Source organism: Oncorhynchus nerka, linkage group LG13, assembly GCF_034236695.1.
Source record: "Oncorhynchus nerka isolate Pitt River linkage group LG13, Oner_Uvic_2.0, whole genome shotgun sequence".
Taxonomy (NCBI): Eukaryota; Metazoa; Chordata; class Actinopteri; order Salmoniformes; family Salmonidae; genus Oncorhynchus; species Oncorhynchus nerka.
This window is the reverse complement of record NC_088408.1, coordinates 59702893-59719484: the sequence shown is the minus strand read 5'-3', so window position 1 is coordinate 59719484 and position 16592 is coordinate 59702893. Positions and strand designations below refer to the sequence as shown.

General features: G+C 43.3%; 1 protein-coding gene across 3 annotated transcripts in view; it reads right to left on the bottom strand.

Annotated features, from left to right (window-relative positions):
- Window positions 1–2133: 2133 nt before the first annotated feature.
- LOC115139745 (PHD finger protein 19-like) overlaps window positions 2134–16592 on the bottom strand; it is a 35384-nt gene continuing 20925 nt past the window's right edge. For all 3 annotated transcript variants that reach the window (XM_029677476.2, XM_029677475.2, XM_029677474.2), the window contains 2 exons: window positions 16336–16431; window positions 2134–6122 (listed from right to left, as the gene is read on the bottom strand). In XM_029677476.2, coding sequence (XP_029533336.2) covers window positions 5780–6122; window positions 16336–16431 — 439 coding nt within the window. In that variant the 3' untranslated portion in view covers window positions 2134–5779. The remainder of the gene's footprint in view (window positions 6123–16335; window positions 16432–16592) is intronic.

Sequence of the window (16592 nt, the reverse complement as noted above, 5' to 3'; positions counted from 1 at the left end):
TAAAAGAAATTCATGTTAGCAGGCAATATGAACTAAATATACAGGTTTCTAAATATATACTTGTGTATTGATTTTAAGAAAGGCATTGATGTTTATGGTTAGGTACACATTGGTACACATGAGTGCTTTTTTCGCGAATGCGCTTGTTTAAATCACCCGTTTGGCAAAGTAGGCTGTGATTCAATGATTAATTAACAGGCACTGCATTGATTATATGCAAACGCAGCACAAGCTAGATAAACTAGTAATATCATCAACCATGTGTAGTTAACTAGTGATTATGTTAAGATTGATTGTTTTCTATAAGATAAATGTAATGCTAGCTAGCAGCTTACCTTGGTTCCTTGCATAACAGGTAGTCAGCCTGCCACGCAGTCTCCTCATGGAGGGCAATGTAACCGGCCATAATCGGTGTCAAAATGCCGATTACCCAATTGTTATGAAACTTGAAATCGGCTCTAATTAAATCGGCCATTCCGTTTAATCGGTCGACCTCTAATCAAGACTCAAGGGGATCCTTCAATAATCCTCCACCTTCCGCAGTAGGGCATTCGGCTCATCAATGCTGTGGTACAGAATGGTTAGGTGACTCAAGTCCATCAGGCACAGTAATTTAGCTACTGAGCTTGACTGTTTTCATACTAAAATGAAGTTGAGGGTAGGGGATTATTGCCTATGCTAGGCACTGTAGGCAGGCAGCATAGACCATGTCATCTCAGGGCAATGCTGTATTTTCAGTAATCCCCATTTTGCTGGAGAATAAGGTTACTACCAGGGGTCAAATGTCCCTTGCTTGTGACATCCTCGGTCTACAAATTGAAGTTGTCTACTGCTTGAAGATGGATTTTTTGACTAATTTGACGTTAACCGTATGATAGGTTACACCAGTATTGTCAGTTAGTGTGTACCCATATCAGATTGAAGACATACGTTTGAGTGTTGTCGATGACGAGTTGAGTTTAGTGCTCCTCCAGTTGATGTTTTTCTAAATGTTCAATGGTTGCATCACTCGTCTATATTCGGTCAACTACTGTTTTTACAGGACAAAGCTTTTATCCTGCAGCTTAATATCTATATTTTGGTTGCACAACTTGTAAACAAGTAAAAGGAAAGATACATTAATACAATGTCTCTCTAGGTGCTGAGTGCTCTCATCCGTCTTGACTCATGCGTATCTTAGTTATTTTGATAGGTAAATGTTAGCTGACTGGCCTTTCGCATGAATCGAATGACATTTAACATGAACGTCAACAGTTCTAACGTAGCTACAAGCTTTTAGCAAATACACAGCAGCCCGTTGATTTGAGATACATCCCCTTTTCATCGGTGCTTGAGTTGGAGGTTTAATTTGAAACATTTGCTGTGTTTATTAACGGCTAACGTTACTTACCGCAAACACTCATCCAGCCTTGGAATTGACATCGTGAAAGATGGGGTCACCAAATTCTCATTATTTCGTAGAGCGCACTTTTCACGGGGATAACAAAAATACAGTGGCGTCTCCCTCGGCTATTATTGTTTGAGGTACTTTTACGTTAAGCATTTTTTCACTTTTCAGGACCATAATTATGCACGACTTCCACAACTTCTTCGCCACGAACTCCGCATTTCAGACTCCAAAGTCAAACTCTCGCTGACACACTGACTGGAGCTTAAAACTGACTGGAGCGTTATATTGAATAATTAACTGTCTGGCATGGACTTGGGTGGGATAAAGTCTCGGTCGGTTGCACATTTTTTTTTATAAATTACTTAGCCTTGCTGAAGATGTCTTCAAACATCATCATTATGACTTTCAATCACAACAGATCTGATCAGTCTGTATCGTGCTATTTTGCTGCCCTCTAGTGCCAGTGATGTTCAACGTTTAGAGAGCAAAGATAAGAGGTTGAACAATTATTAAAGGAAAAGACATGGAGTCTTCTCCTGTAACACTTCACACATGCTGCTCTGGAAAACCACCAGGCTTGGCTTTTAGTAATGCTAAAGCCTTTTGTGAACATATGTGGGTATGGTTTTTAGATCATGCACCATTTTACATTTCTATTCCTGTGTGAATCGGGTTTCTTGGGCACTTTGCCGTTACCATGGAGTTAACTGATATGACATCTATCCAAGGAGCAAATACACACATCTCAAAATGCTTTTAATTACAATTCAAAATACCAAATAAAGATTTGACAAATTACAAATAAAGGATGCACAATACTCGCTGAGAGATATCATTTCTAACAAGCATAGCAAATAGGAGAAATGTATACAGTATGTTCTCTATCTACACAGCTCTGGGCATGTTACATGGTAAAAAGGCCTATTAATGTAAAACAATGAACAAAGTTTACCATTGACATGTCACTTCAAGAATCATCCAAAAAATTATATTAAATGGAGACTCCAATAGGATAGATATGAATCTACTCATGTAAACAGTTTGTTTTAGAGTGAATACAGTCATACTGTAATTTAAAGACATAAGAGCATAAATGGTTGCAAAATGCCATTTGGGAAAAATATTACAATTAGCTTCAAACTTTTCTTATTAATAATATAAACGCATATAGCATGTGACTTCTGATCACAAATGTCCATATTCATCAATTAAAACTATTTGTAAATAATATTTGGTTATTTAGTAAAAGGAATTGAAAAAAAACAATACTTGCATAGTTTAAGATGTCAATAGTGCAATGAAGCAAAGGGGGTTATGCACGTAGAAATGTTAATAGGAAAGCATCATTTATCTTTTATAATGTACTGACTTATTGAAATCAAATATTTATTTTCTGTATCATGTTCATTAGGCAGAAAAAGAAGGAAACAAAATGAAACAGGGAGGGAAGACCTTGACTTGTCATATGAAGCCCTAAACACAAATATTTGTTTTTTCCACTGAGCGCCCTAAGGAACACGACCCAGGTTTCACTGTTAGTGAAAAATAAATCAACAGCATATATATATATATGTCTTGAGGCAACACAGAAATAACTATGGATGGGAGGAATATGTAAAGAAATCTTTGGATATTGTAAGAAAATAAACCAAGACTACCCCTTGAAGTCCATAATATTCTCATTGTAACTTTCTAGATTACAAATGTCAAAAAAGATCTTACAGTGTCTAAAAGTACTATGTTAAGCTCTCCATCATCTGCATTGCATTTCCGGGAAAATACAAGTTTTGCATCTACTTAGCCAAACTACCTATGTCAGCATAAACAGAGCCAAAGGAAAACCAGGACTATACACTATATAAGAGGTGCTTGCAGTGTTTCCCCCTATATTCATTTAGCAGAGGCGAGCTGCCGCTGCTAAATCGTTGCCACCACTCCAAAAAATATGAAATTATACAGTGCATTCAGACCCCTTGATGCTTTCCACATTTTTTTTTACATTACAGCCTTATTCTAAAAATGGATGACATTTTCCACAATCTACACACAATAGCCCATAACAACAAAGCAAAAACAAATTAAAGCATTTTTTTTTTTGCACATTTATTAAAAATTAAAAACAAGAATATCATAGAATTCAGACCTTTTACTCAGTACTTTGTTGAAGCAAGTTTGGCAGCAATTACAGCCTCGAGTCTTCTTGGGTATGACACTACAAACTTGGCACACCTGTATTTGGAGAGTTTCTCCCATTCTTATCTGCAGATCCTCTCAAGCTCGGTCAGGTTGGATGGTGAGCTTTGCTGCACAGCTATTTTCAGGTCTCTCCAGAGATGTTTAATCAGGTTCAAGTCCGGGCTCTGTCTGGGCCACTCAAGGACATTCAGAGACTTGTCCCAAAGCATCCCCACGGTATTATGCTGACACCACAATGCTTCAACGTAGGGCTGGTGCCAGGTTTCCTCCAGACGTGATGCTTGGCATTTAGGTCAAAGAGTTCGATCTTGGTTTCTTTCATCAGACCAGAAAATCTTGTTTCTCATGGTCTGGGTGCCTTTTGGAAAACTCCAAGCGGGCTGTCATTTGCCTTTTACTGAGGAGTGGCTTCCGTCTGACCACTCTGCCATAAAGGCCTGATTGGTGGAGTGCTGCAGAGATTGTTGTCCTTCTGGAAGGTTCTCCTATCTCGACAGAGGAGCTCTGTCAGAGTAACAACCGGGTCCTTGGTCACCTTCCTGACCAAGGCCCTTCTCCCCTGATTGCTCAGCTTGGATAGGCGGGCAGCTCTAGGATGAGTCTTGGTGGTTCCAAACTTTTTCCATTTAAGAATGATGGAGGCCACTGTTTTCTGAGAGACCTTCAATGCTGCAGAAATGTTTTGTGTACCCTTCCCGAAATCTGTGCCTTGACACAATCCTGTCTATGAGCTCTATGGACAATTCCTTTCGACCTGATGGCTTGGTTTTTTCACTGACATGCACTGTCAACTGTAGAACCCTATATAGACACTTGTATGCCTTTCCAAATCTTCTCCAATCAATGTTTTTTGTTAAGGACTGGGGCGCTAAGAAACAGAATCTAGCTAAAACATCGGCAAAATCCTAGAGGAAAACTTGATTCAGTCCGTTTTCCACCAGACACCATGAGACAAATCTACCTTTCAGCAGGACAATAACCTAAAACACAAGGCCAAATATACACTGGATTAGCTTTTTTTTTTGCACTGCACCCAGCCCGCCATAGGAGTCGCTAGTGCGCGATGTGACAAGGACATCCCTGCCAAACCCTCCCCTAACCCGGACGACGCTGGGCCAATTGTGCGTCGCCCCATGGGTCTCCCGGACAGGGCTGGCTCCGACAGAGCCTAGACTCGAACCGAGAATCGCTAGTGGCATAGCTAGCACTGCGATCCAGTGCCTTTAGACCACTGCACCTCTCGGGATGCCCACTGGAGTTGCTTACCAAGACAGCGAATGACCGGCCAATATATAGTTTTGATTTAAATCTATGGCAAGACCTGAAAATGGTTGTCTAGCAATGATCCAACAACCAATTTTACAGAGCTTGAATTTGGAAAATAATAAAATGGGCAAATGTTGCACAATTCAGGTGTGGAAAGCACTTAGACCTAACCAGAAAGACTCACAGCTGTAATCGCTGCCAAAGGTGCTTCTACAAAGTATTGACTCAGGGCTGTGAATACTTAAGTGAATTAGATATTTGTGTATTTCATTTTCCCTACATTTGCAAAATGGGGTAGTGTGTGTAGATGGGGTATTGTGTATAGATGGGTGGAAACAATACATTTAATCCATTTTGAATTCAGGCTGTAACAGAACAAAATGTGGAATAAGTCAAGGGGCATGAATACTTTCTGAAGGCACTGTAAATGTGGCTTAGATATGGCATATTGCTGTTATTGTGAAATAATTCTAAACAGAAAGTTTTTTTTTTAAATACTGTGAAAAACTATTAATAGAGCAGAATATTGTTGAATTTAGGGACACAGAGCCCGTATTTTAGTAGTGCTCTTCCGACAGTTTTGCTTCCATCCTTTAGAATCAGTGGTATTGTTCTTTCTTGGAACTCTGAGCCAACTCTTTCGCTATCTTTACCATCACAAACCTACTCAAACTAGCATCGGGAACACAGTTTTTCAGGCTTTGTTACTATTCAAGATGCTCAAGAGGACACTACCAAATTGGTTCAATATACCCAAAATAATATTATATACTGAAATAAAGATAGCACTGTAGAGCAAGAGAAAGTAACATGAAAAAAATAAACGAGTACAACCAGGTAGGCCTTGCTATGTCGATCTTGCCTATTACTCCCCCTTCCTCTGCGACACCTCCTGACTGCAGCAGCCAGCCAGTCTGGCCGGCTAGGTCAGTAGGGAGTGGTGCCCTCCCATTCAACCAGATACTGCACCTTCCCCTCTGGAGTGACCCGGCGGGCCAGCACCTGGTACTTCTCTCCGCAGGTGAGCCGCCCCGCCGCCCCAAAGTAGTTGGTGATGGACGACTTGAGGTGGGAGAGGGAGGAGTCGTCCTCGCTGATGCTGTCAAAGGTGTGGCTGTCGATCGCGTTGTCCAGCATCGCGGAGGCAGCCTCCTCTCCTGGTAGGCTCAGCTCCATGGGGCTCAGCTCGCTCTCCACCACCTCCTTCTTAGTGGCCAGCACCGTATAGTTAGAGGTGGGCAGCTTCCTCTTACGACTGCCAACATTCTTCCTGCAACAAGTTAGAATAACGGGCTCATTAGGGCATGCAGCAAAAAACATTTGGATAATCCATCTGTAGATGCTCTACAGCAGGGTTTGCCCAACCCTCTCCTCGGTCCCCCCAGACATTTCACATTTTTGTTTTAACCCTACACTGGCACACCTGATTCAATTGATGATTAGTTGACTAATTGAAATCAGGAGTGCCAGTTTAGGGTTAAAACGAAAACTCTGAAACATCGGTGCGGGCCTGAGGAGAGTTGGGAAACCCTGATCTACAGACTATCAGTAACATTTCTACTAGCTAGCTACTAACCCTTACCTGGCACTAAACTTAACCCTTAACCCTGCCCAGGACCGAGTTTGGGAAACCTTGTCTTATTGGAGAAGTCCAGTTAGTCCCTCCCTCTTTCAGTCTGTTTTATTCCATTTGATGCCTAATGAATGTAATGACCCTGATATCAGCAACCTATTGAAACAAAAGTAACGCCTGTTTCCTGAATTTACTGCTTTTTGTGCTTTGCTGTGCCACCAGTCATACCTTTGTGGAGTCAACAAACACTTTTGTACAACTGGACATTGGACACCTACTGCGATTGCGTTACACAACATGGGTCAAGATATGTTTCTTGCCTTGCTGTTAGGAACAGGGCAACATTGAAATGGGGTCATTTTTGGGGTAGTATTAAGTGTGGAGGTGGAGCAATTGAAGTAGAAATTCCTGGTTTTTGTGACACCAGCTGTTTGGTGTGACGCAGACCCGGTAGGAAGCATGGTGAAACAGATGAGTCATTGTAGGTCCTTTTGAGTCAGTCTTTACCTGACAAAGTCATATTAGGATATATCAGTTATCCTGTTAGAGCTATTGTGCAGAATCTACTGTGCTGTTTCAGGTGCAATGTTTATGGTCATGTTGCAGCAGTTTGTAGGAGGGAGATTCCAAGATGTGGGAAGTGTGCAGGAGGGAAAGGGATAGACGATTGTGTAGTTTCGGAGGATAAAGTTGTGTGTGTCAAATGTAGGGGTGTTGATGATTCTGGGGATCGGAAGTGTCCGGTGCAGGAGAGGCAAGTGGCCAGAGTCAGAGTAGTGCAGAGAGTTTCGTATGCTGAGGCAGTGATAAAAGTGGAGGAGCGAAATGGCCAAAATATCATATCATTGTATTTTTCACATTTTTGATTAATAAAAGTTCTACATTTGCTTTATGAGTAGTGTGTGACCCTCTGGTGGCAACACATACAGTTGAAGTCAGAAGTTTACATACACCTTAGCCAAATACATTTAAACTTAGTTTTTCACAATTCCTGACATTTAATCCTAGTAATAATTCTGTTTTAGGTCAGTTAGGATCACCACTTTATTTTAATATGTTAAATGTCAGAATAATAATAACTAAGTCAGGTTTGTAGGCCTCCTTGCTCGCACACGCCTTTTCAGTTCTGCCCACACATTATCTATAACAACAACAAATTAGCTCCTTTAGAGACGGGGGTGGAACTAGGTGTGTGTGGAAAGCTGCGTGAGACAGAGACTCAAGTAGCATAGTAAACTATAAAAATGGATGTTACACACAGCGTATCACATTTAACAAACCAAACATTCAAATACTGTTATAGAAGGTAAAGTAAAAACCTAAACCGGTCCGTGCATCAATACTGGTATATAGTAAAATATGGTATACCGCCCAGCCCTAGATCCCAGTGGGTAGTAGATTTGTGCAGGCACAGAGGGATAGGCCAACAAGTGAGTTTTGCTTCAGCAAGGTTGACTTCTTAGCAATGGTTATCAAATGTACTGCAGAAATGGAACGTAAATCACAGAGAATAAATGTTGTGGTGGCAGCTGCAGAGAAGTATTTAGGGATATGAGATTTGACTTCAAAAGAGTTACAGGGTGTGTTGAAGAGCGACGTCCCGTCATCCCAGATCCCTTGGCATGGTGCAGGAGCAGATAGGGTCAAAGTAGTGGGAATGGGGTCGTGAAAAACTGGCAGCTACAGAGAAGTACCTGGGTGTGCAAGATTTTACTGCAGAAGAGTTAATGGGGTGGTGATTTAAATTCTTATTAAATAGTGGTATATAGGTCTAGGGCTAGTTGGTGGTACGAGATTTTTCTTTTAGGAACAGGAATAATGAAGAGAATGTAATGTAGGTAGGCCGTGACTGGCCTCACACTTTAGTACAATAGGTGGTGGTGTATGCACCTTTAAGTTGGATGCAATCCACCAACCCAATCCAAAAGAAGACTGCGATTATTAACATGACTTGGACCCGCCTCCAGGTGTAGCTGTGGTCCGCTACATGATTTTTCTCTGTCTCATTTTCATGCCCAATAACTGTGCTGCTTTTACATTCCCTCCTCAATGCCACACTTAAAGAGTGACTGCCTTTAAAAAGCAATAAATTCCTTTGAAAATGTCCTGTGTGGCACCCCGTATCTGGTAGTTTCCCCAATTCTTTACACTCTGAACATATCAAACATGCATGCATGTATGTATGTATGTGTAGGCAGAGTACCAGAGGGGAAACGGACAGGGCAGAGTAACATCAGTGTAAACATCATCATCACAATCAGTCCTCTCTCTCAGGGCTCTATTTGAACAAACCTAAAGCAATGATGAATCCAAGCACTGGAAATAGCGTTATACAGTTGAAGTCTGAAGTTTACATACACCTTAGCCAAATACATTTCAACTCAGTATTTCACTATTCCTGACATTTAATCTTAGTAAAAATTCCTAGTTTCAGGTCAGTTATGATCACCACTTTATTTTAAGAATGTGAAATGTCAGAATAATAGTAGAGAGATGGATTTATTTCAGCTTTTATTTATTTCATCACATTCCCAGTGGGTCAGAAGTTAACATACACTCAATTAGTATTTGGTAGCATTGCCTTTAAATTGTTGAACTTGGGTCAAACGTTTCGGTTAGCCTTCCACAAGCTTCCCACAATACGTTGGGTGAATTTTGGCCCATTCCTCCTGACAGAGCTGGTGTAACTGAGTCAGGTTTGTAGGCCTCCTTGCTCGCACACGCCTTTTCAGTTCTGCCCACACATTTTCTATGGGATTGAGGTCAGGGATTTGTGATGGCCACTCCAATACCTTGACTTTGTTGTCCTTAAGCCATTTTGCCACAAATTTAGAAGTATGCTTGGGGTCATTGTCTATTTGGAAGACCCATTTGCGACCAAGCTTTAACTTCCTGACTTATGTCTTGAGATGTCGCTTCAATATATCTACATCATTTTCCTGCCTCATGATGTGAAGTGCACCACCCTCCTGCAGCAAAGCACCCTCACAACATGATGCTGCCACCCCCGTGCTTCACGGTTGGGATGGTATTCTTCGGCTTGCAAGCCTCCCGCTTTTTCCTCCAAGCATAACGATGGTCATTATGGCCAAACAGTTCTATTTTTGTTTCATCAGACCAGAGGACAAAAAGTATGATCTTTGTCCCCATGTGGAGTTGCAAACCGTAGCCTGGCTTGTTTTTAATGGCGGGTTTGGAGCAGTGGCTTCTTCCTTGCTGAGCGGCTTTTCAGGTTATGTCGATTTGGGACTCGTTTTACTGTGGATATAGATACTTTTGCACCCGTTTCCTCCAGCATCTTCACAAAGTCCTTTGCTGTTGTTCTGGGACTGATTTGCATTTTTCCCACCAAAGTACGTTCACCTCTAGGAGACAGAGCGCGTCTCCTTCCTGAGCGGTATGAAGGCTGCGTGGTCCCATGGTGTTTATACTTGCGTACTATTGTATGTACAAATGAACGTGGTATCTTCAGGCATTTGGAAATTGCTCCCAAGGATGAATCAGACTTGTGGAGGTCTACAATTTATGACTGATTTCTTTTGATTTTCCCATGATGTCAAGGAAAAAACACTGAGTTTGAGGGTAGGCCTTGAAATACATCCACAGGTACACCTACAATTTACTCAAATGATTAGCCTATTAGTCAATTAGCCAATCAGAAGCTTCTAAAGCCATGCCATCATTTTCTGGAATTTTCCAAGCTGTTTAAAGGCACAGTCAACTTAGTGTATGTAAACGTCTGACCCACTGGAATTGTGAAACAATGAATTGAAGTGAAATAATCTGTCTGTAAACAATTGTTGGAAAAATTAAATTGTGTCATGCACAAAGTAGATGTCCTAACCGACTTAGGTTAAACTATAGTTTGTTAACAAGAAATTTGTGGAGTGGTTGAAAAACAAGTTTTAATGGCTCCAATCTAAGTGTATGTAAACTTCTGACTTCAACTGTAGGTCCTGGGGGTGTTTCAGAAATATGTTAGCTATTTTCACAGCCGTAATTATGAATGCAATAGCTGGCGGTTGCCCGAAAGGGCTGGATTTTGATGAATAAACAGTAGTTGTGACGAGGGCTTGGCCCCACACTGGCCAATCAACGCGGTCCATAGGCTTAATACTGCCTGCGTTTGTCTCAAGTTCTGTAGGTTATTAGCAAGCCTGTTAGCTTGTTAGCACAGGCCTGCTAACCGTCTGAACCACCGCGTCCCAATCACTCTCTGACCCCATTTACTTTCTATCTCTTTTTGATTTTTAATTTGTTTATACCTTCCGGAAACCTGCCTCACCCAATGTGATACGGAATCGCTGTTCCTTTTACTCTTATTTTTATTTTTATGACACACTCAAGAACCTCCAGACGCTAACCAGCTAACTAGCTACAAGCTAGTTAGTCATTGTTAGTTTAAAAAAAAAAAACCTGGATAACACTCGCCAGCCCAGCCCCCCTGCCCATCCACCGCTGCCCCCTGGACACTGATCTCTTGGCTACATAGCTGACGCACGCTGGACTGTCCATTAATCACGGTACTCCTTTCTGCTTGTTTGTCTTACCTGTCGGCCCCGTTGCCTAGTCAACGCCATTTTACCTGCTGTTTGTTGTGCTAGCGGATTAGCCTCGCCTACTGTTTTTAGCTAGCTTTCCAAATTCAACACCTGTGATTACTGTATGCCTCGCTGTATGTCTCTCTCAGATGTCAATATGCCCTGTATACTGTTGTTCAGGTTAGTTATAATTGTTTTAGTTCACAATGGAGCCCCTAGACCCACTCTGCATACCCCTGTTACCTCCTTTGTCCCACCTCCCACACATGCGGTGACCTCACCCATTACAACCAGCATGTCCAGAGATACAACCTCTCTCATCATCACCCAGTGCCTGGGCTTACCTCCGCTGTACCCGCACCCCACCATACCCCTGTCTGCGCATTATGCCCTGAATATATTCTACCATGCCCAGAAACCTGCTCCTCTTATCCTCTGCCCCCAACGCTCTAGGCGACCAGTTTTGATAGCCTTTAGCCGCACCCTCATACTACTCCTTCTCTGTTCCGCGGGTGATGTGGAGGTAAACCCAGGCCCTGCATGTCCCCAGGTACCCTCATTTGTTGACTTCTGTGATCGAAAAAGCCTTGGTTTTATGCATGTCAACATCAGAAGCCTCCTCCCTAAGTTTGTTTTACTCACTGCTTTAGCACACTCTGCTAACCCTGATGTCATTGCCGTGTCTGAATCCTGGCTCAGGAAGGCCACCAAAAATTCAGAGATTTCCATACCCAATTATAACATCTTCCGTCAAGATAGAACTACCAAAGGGGGCGGAGTTGCAGTCTACTGCAGAGATAGCCTGCAAAGTAATGTCATACTTTCCAGGTCCATACCCAAACAGTTCGAACTACTAATTTTGAAAATTACCCTCTCCAGAAATAAGTCTCTCACTGTTGCCGCCTGCTACCGACCACCCTCAGCTCCCAGCTGTGCCCTGGACACCATTTGTGAATTGATCGCCCCCCCATCTAGCTTCAGAGTTTGTTCTGTTAGGTGACCTAAACTGGGATATGCTTAACACCCCGGCAGTCCTACAATGTAAGCTAGATGCCCTCAATCTCACTCAAATCATCAAGGAACCCACCAGGTACAACCCTAACTCTGTAAACAAGGGCACCCTCATAGACGTCATCCTGACCAACTGGCCCTCCAAATACACCTCCGCTGTCTTCAACCAGGATCTCAGCGATCACTGCCTCATTGCCTGTATCCGCCACGGAGCCGCAGTCAAACGACCACCCCTCATCACTGTCAAACGCTCCCTAAAACACTTCTGTGAGCAGGCCTTTCTAATCGACCTGGCCCGGGTATCCTGGAAGGACATTGACCTCATCCCGTCAGTTGAGGATGCCTGATCATTCTTTAAAAGTAACATCCTCACCATTTTAGATAAGCATGCTCCGTTCAAAAAATGCAGAACCAAGAACAGATACAGCCCTTGGTTCACTCCAGACCTGACTGCCCTCGACCAGCACAAAAACATCCTGTGGCGGACTGCAATAGCATCGAATAGCCCCCGTGATATGCAACTGTTCAGGGAAGTCAGGAACCAATACACGCAGTCAGTCAGGAAAGCTAAGGCCAGCTTCTTCAGGCAGAAGTTTGCATCCTGTAGCTCCAACTCCAAAAAGTTCTGGGACACTGTGAAGTCCATGGAGAACAAGAGCACCTCCTCCCAGCTGCCCACTGCACTGAGGCTAGGTAACACGGTCTCCACGGTCTCCACGATAAATCCACGATTATCGAAAGCTTCAATAAGCACTTCTCAATGGCTGGTCATGCCTTCCGCCTGGCTACTCCAACCTCGGCCAACAGCTCCGCCCCCCCCGCAGCTCCTCGCCCAAGCCTCTCCAGGTTCTCCTTTACCCAAATCCAGATAGCAGACGTTCTGAAAGAGCTGCAAAACCTAGACCCGTACAAATCAGCTGGGCTTGACAATCTGGACCCTCTATTTCTGAAACTATCTGCCGCCATTGTCGCAACCCCTATTACCAGCCTGTTCAACCTCTCTTTCATATCGTCTGAGATCCCCAAGGATTGAAAGCTGCCGCAGTCATCCCCCTCTTCAAAGGCGGAGACACCCTGGACCCAAACTGCTATAGACCTATATCCATCCTGCCCTGCCTATCTAAGGTCTTCGAAAGCCAAGTCAACAAACAGGTCACTGACCATCTCGAATCCCACCGTACCTTCTCCGCTGTGCAATCTGGTTTCCGAGCCGGTCACGGGTGCACCTCAGCCACGCTCAAGGTACTAAACGATATCATAACCGCCATCGATAAAAGACAGTACTGTGCAGCCGTCTTCATCGACCTCGCCAAGGCTTTCGACTCTGTCAATCACCATATTCTTATCGGCAGACTCAATAGCCTCGGTTTCTCGGATGACTGCCTTGCCTGGTTCACCAATTACTTTGCAGACAGAGTTCAGTGTGTCAAATCGGAGGGCATGCTGTCCGGTCCTCTGGCAGTCTCTATGGGGGTGCCACAGGGTTCAATTCTCGGGCCGACTCTTTTCTCTGTATATATCAATGATGTTGCTCTTGCTGCGGGCGATTCCCTGATCCACCTCTACGCAGACGACACCATTCTATATACTTTCGGCCCGTCATTGGACACTGTGCTATCTAACCTCCAAACGAGCTTCAATGCCATACAGCACTCCTTCCGTGGCCTCCAACTGCTCTTAAACGCGAGTAAAACCAAATGCATGCTTTTCAACAGATCGCTGCCTGCACCCGCATGCCCGACTAGCATCACCACCCTGGATGGTTCCGACCTTGAATATGTGGACATCTATAAGTACCTAGGTGTCTGGCTAGACTGCAAACTCTCCTTCCAGACTCACATCAAACATCTCCAATCGAAAATCAAATCAAGAGTCGGCTTTCTATTCCGCAACAAAGCCTCCTTCACTCACGCCGCCAAGCTTACCCTAGTAAAACTGACTATCCTACCGATCCTCGATTTCGGCGATGTCATCTACAAAATTGCTTCCAACACTCTACTCAGCAAACTGGATGCAGTTTATCACAGTGCCATCCGTTTTGTCACTAAAGCACCTTATACCACCCACCACTGCGACTTGTATGCTCTAGTCGGCTGGCCCTCGCTACATATTCGTCGCCAGACCCACTGGCTCCAGGTCATCTACAAGTCCATGCTAGGTAAAGCTCCGCCTTATCTCAGTTCACTGGTCACGATGGCAACACCCATCCGTAGCACACGCTCCAGCAGGTGTATCTCACTGATCATCCCTAAAGCCAACACCTCATTTGGCCGCCTTTCGTTCCAGTACTCTGCTGCCTGTGACTGGAACGAACTGCAAAAATCGCTGAAGTTGGAGACTTTTATCTCCCTCACCAACTTCAAACATCAGCTAACCGATCGCTGCAGCTGTTCGTTGCAGCTGTAGTCTATTGGTAAATAGCCCACCCATTTTCACCTACCTCATTCCCATACTGTTTTTATACTGTTTTTATTTTATTTATTTATTTACTTTTCTGCTCTTTTGCACACCAATATCTCTACCTGTACATGACCATCTGATCATTTATCACCCCAGTGTTAATCTGCAAAATTGTATTATTCGCCTACCTCCTCATGCCTTTTGCACACATTGTATATAGACTGCCCATTTTTTTTTCTACTGTGTTATTGACTTGTTAATTGTTTACTCCATGTGTAACTCTGTGTTGTCTGTTCACACTGCTATGCTTTATCTTGGCCAGGTCGCAGTTGCAAATGAGAACTTGTTCTCAACTAGCCTACCTGGTTAAATAAAGGTGAAATAAAAAAAAAATTAAAAAAATATTGTCATCAACTTCAATTCTCGTCCAAGTCCATTGTGGATTGATACTACCGTTTATTAAATAGCATAGGCTACAGTAATGAGTAATAGCAACAGTATGTTTGGAGTTGTAATTGGCTTCAACGAGCCTAGCCTACATATCTTTACGTATCGCACTTCTCCAAAAATAACAAAATACTAGGCTCCGTAAATTGTATTGTATGTGAAGCATGTTGTCAATAAGCAAAATACAGCCTTGGCCTACCGTTGATACGGCATTATAGGACTAAATCCTTCAATAAGTTTGGATAAGGGAGTCTTTCGTAAAAACACGAGGCGCTCTTTGGAAATGGGGATGGCTACTTTTATGGAAATGCTACTTTGCAAGACCAGGATAAAAAAGGCAAAACGCATTGCTGTTGAACCATAGGCTTCTTTTGGCTATAAGCCAAAATACAAATGCGCACCTTTCTGATGCTGCTAAACCAGCCTTGATTAAGGGGAGGGTAGGCTATGCTTGGTTTTGAATCAAATTAAATCAAATTATGTTTCTAAACCAGATGAATTGGCATAAAAGGCACATTTCTCCTTCCATAGGCACTGTGTGTCATGCATGGCTGTGTTTCCGCTCTCAAACTCCATGCCATTATAAACTGCGTTACCATTAAGACCTGCTTTTTGTGGGTCTGAACTTCCCATTAGCTCTGCATGAAATTAAATATTGCCACCCCTCCCACCTCAGGGCAAGCGAGATGACGATAGACAGGTAAATGACCAAACCTTGCATTAGGGCCGTAAAATGCCAGTTTATACATGACGAAATTGCAAACTAACATGTGCCTCCTTAGTGCCAGCTGGAAATAGAGCCACAGGAGATGTCAGCAGCTCCACCGGGATGCCAAACAGTAGGATTTTCAGTCATGAAACAAAACACAGTAAAGGCAAAGACAAATGATTATTAATATATATATTTTTTAAACCTAGCATAGAGTGTCAATACACTCTGTATGTCAGACTTCAGAGCCCCTCCCTCGTGCGAGGAGCCAGCACAGAGTGTCGCCAAATTAAGCCAGTCAGTTAGGGAGGCCAGGGGTGTTCGCAGATATGGGGAGGGGTGGTGTTTCGCAGTGTTCAAATAATTCTGTCATCGGGGGGGTTGTGAATGTGGATAGAGTGAATGTATAGTCACTTCCATTGCTAGGTTCCAACCAAGTTTAAGCAAATATTCAAGCTAATATTGGAAGATGTAGAGGAGCCAACCACATTAAATAATCCAGGACCTCACATCATACTTATTTTTGTGTGCTGTCAAACATGTTTTGGCTCTCCTCAACTCCTCACATAGGACAATGTCCAAGAGCTTAGAAAGCGTGGGAGACAAAATCTCATCTGACAGCCCGGGCTGCAGCGGTTCCAGTCTTATCGATCGGTTTGCAACACATTCCACACAGTGGAGCAAAATAAAGAAGACAGGACCTCCTCCTAATGCCAACACAATGAACAATTTGCAGAGGTAACCGTGCGTGAGGGAGTTGCCTTTTCTAACAATAAAAGTCTTGGTGACTCTCGTACTGTACCTGAAGTCGTAGGAGACACTGGTGGTGGCAGACCCAGAGGTGCTGGCAGCGTCTGTGGAGTCCAGGTCAAGACTGAAGGTCCGTCCCGAGCTAGTGCTGAGGAGTAAACAGCGTCAGCTCCGTTCAGACGCTGGAAATAAGTGCTAATCAGAGGATTTTGTGGCCCCTGGACCAGATAGAATAGTCCTATTTTGTCGTTTCTAATCCTAACCTCAAAGGAAAATGTACATTATTACCATGGTCCCTCACCCTGCGAC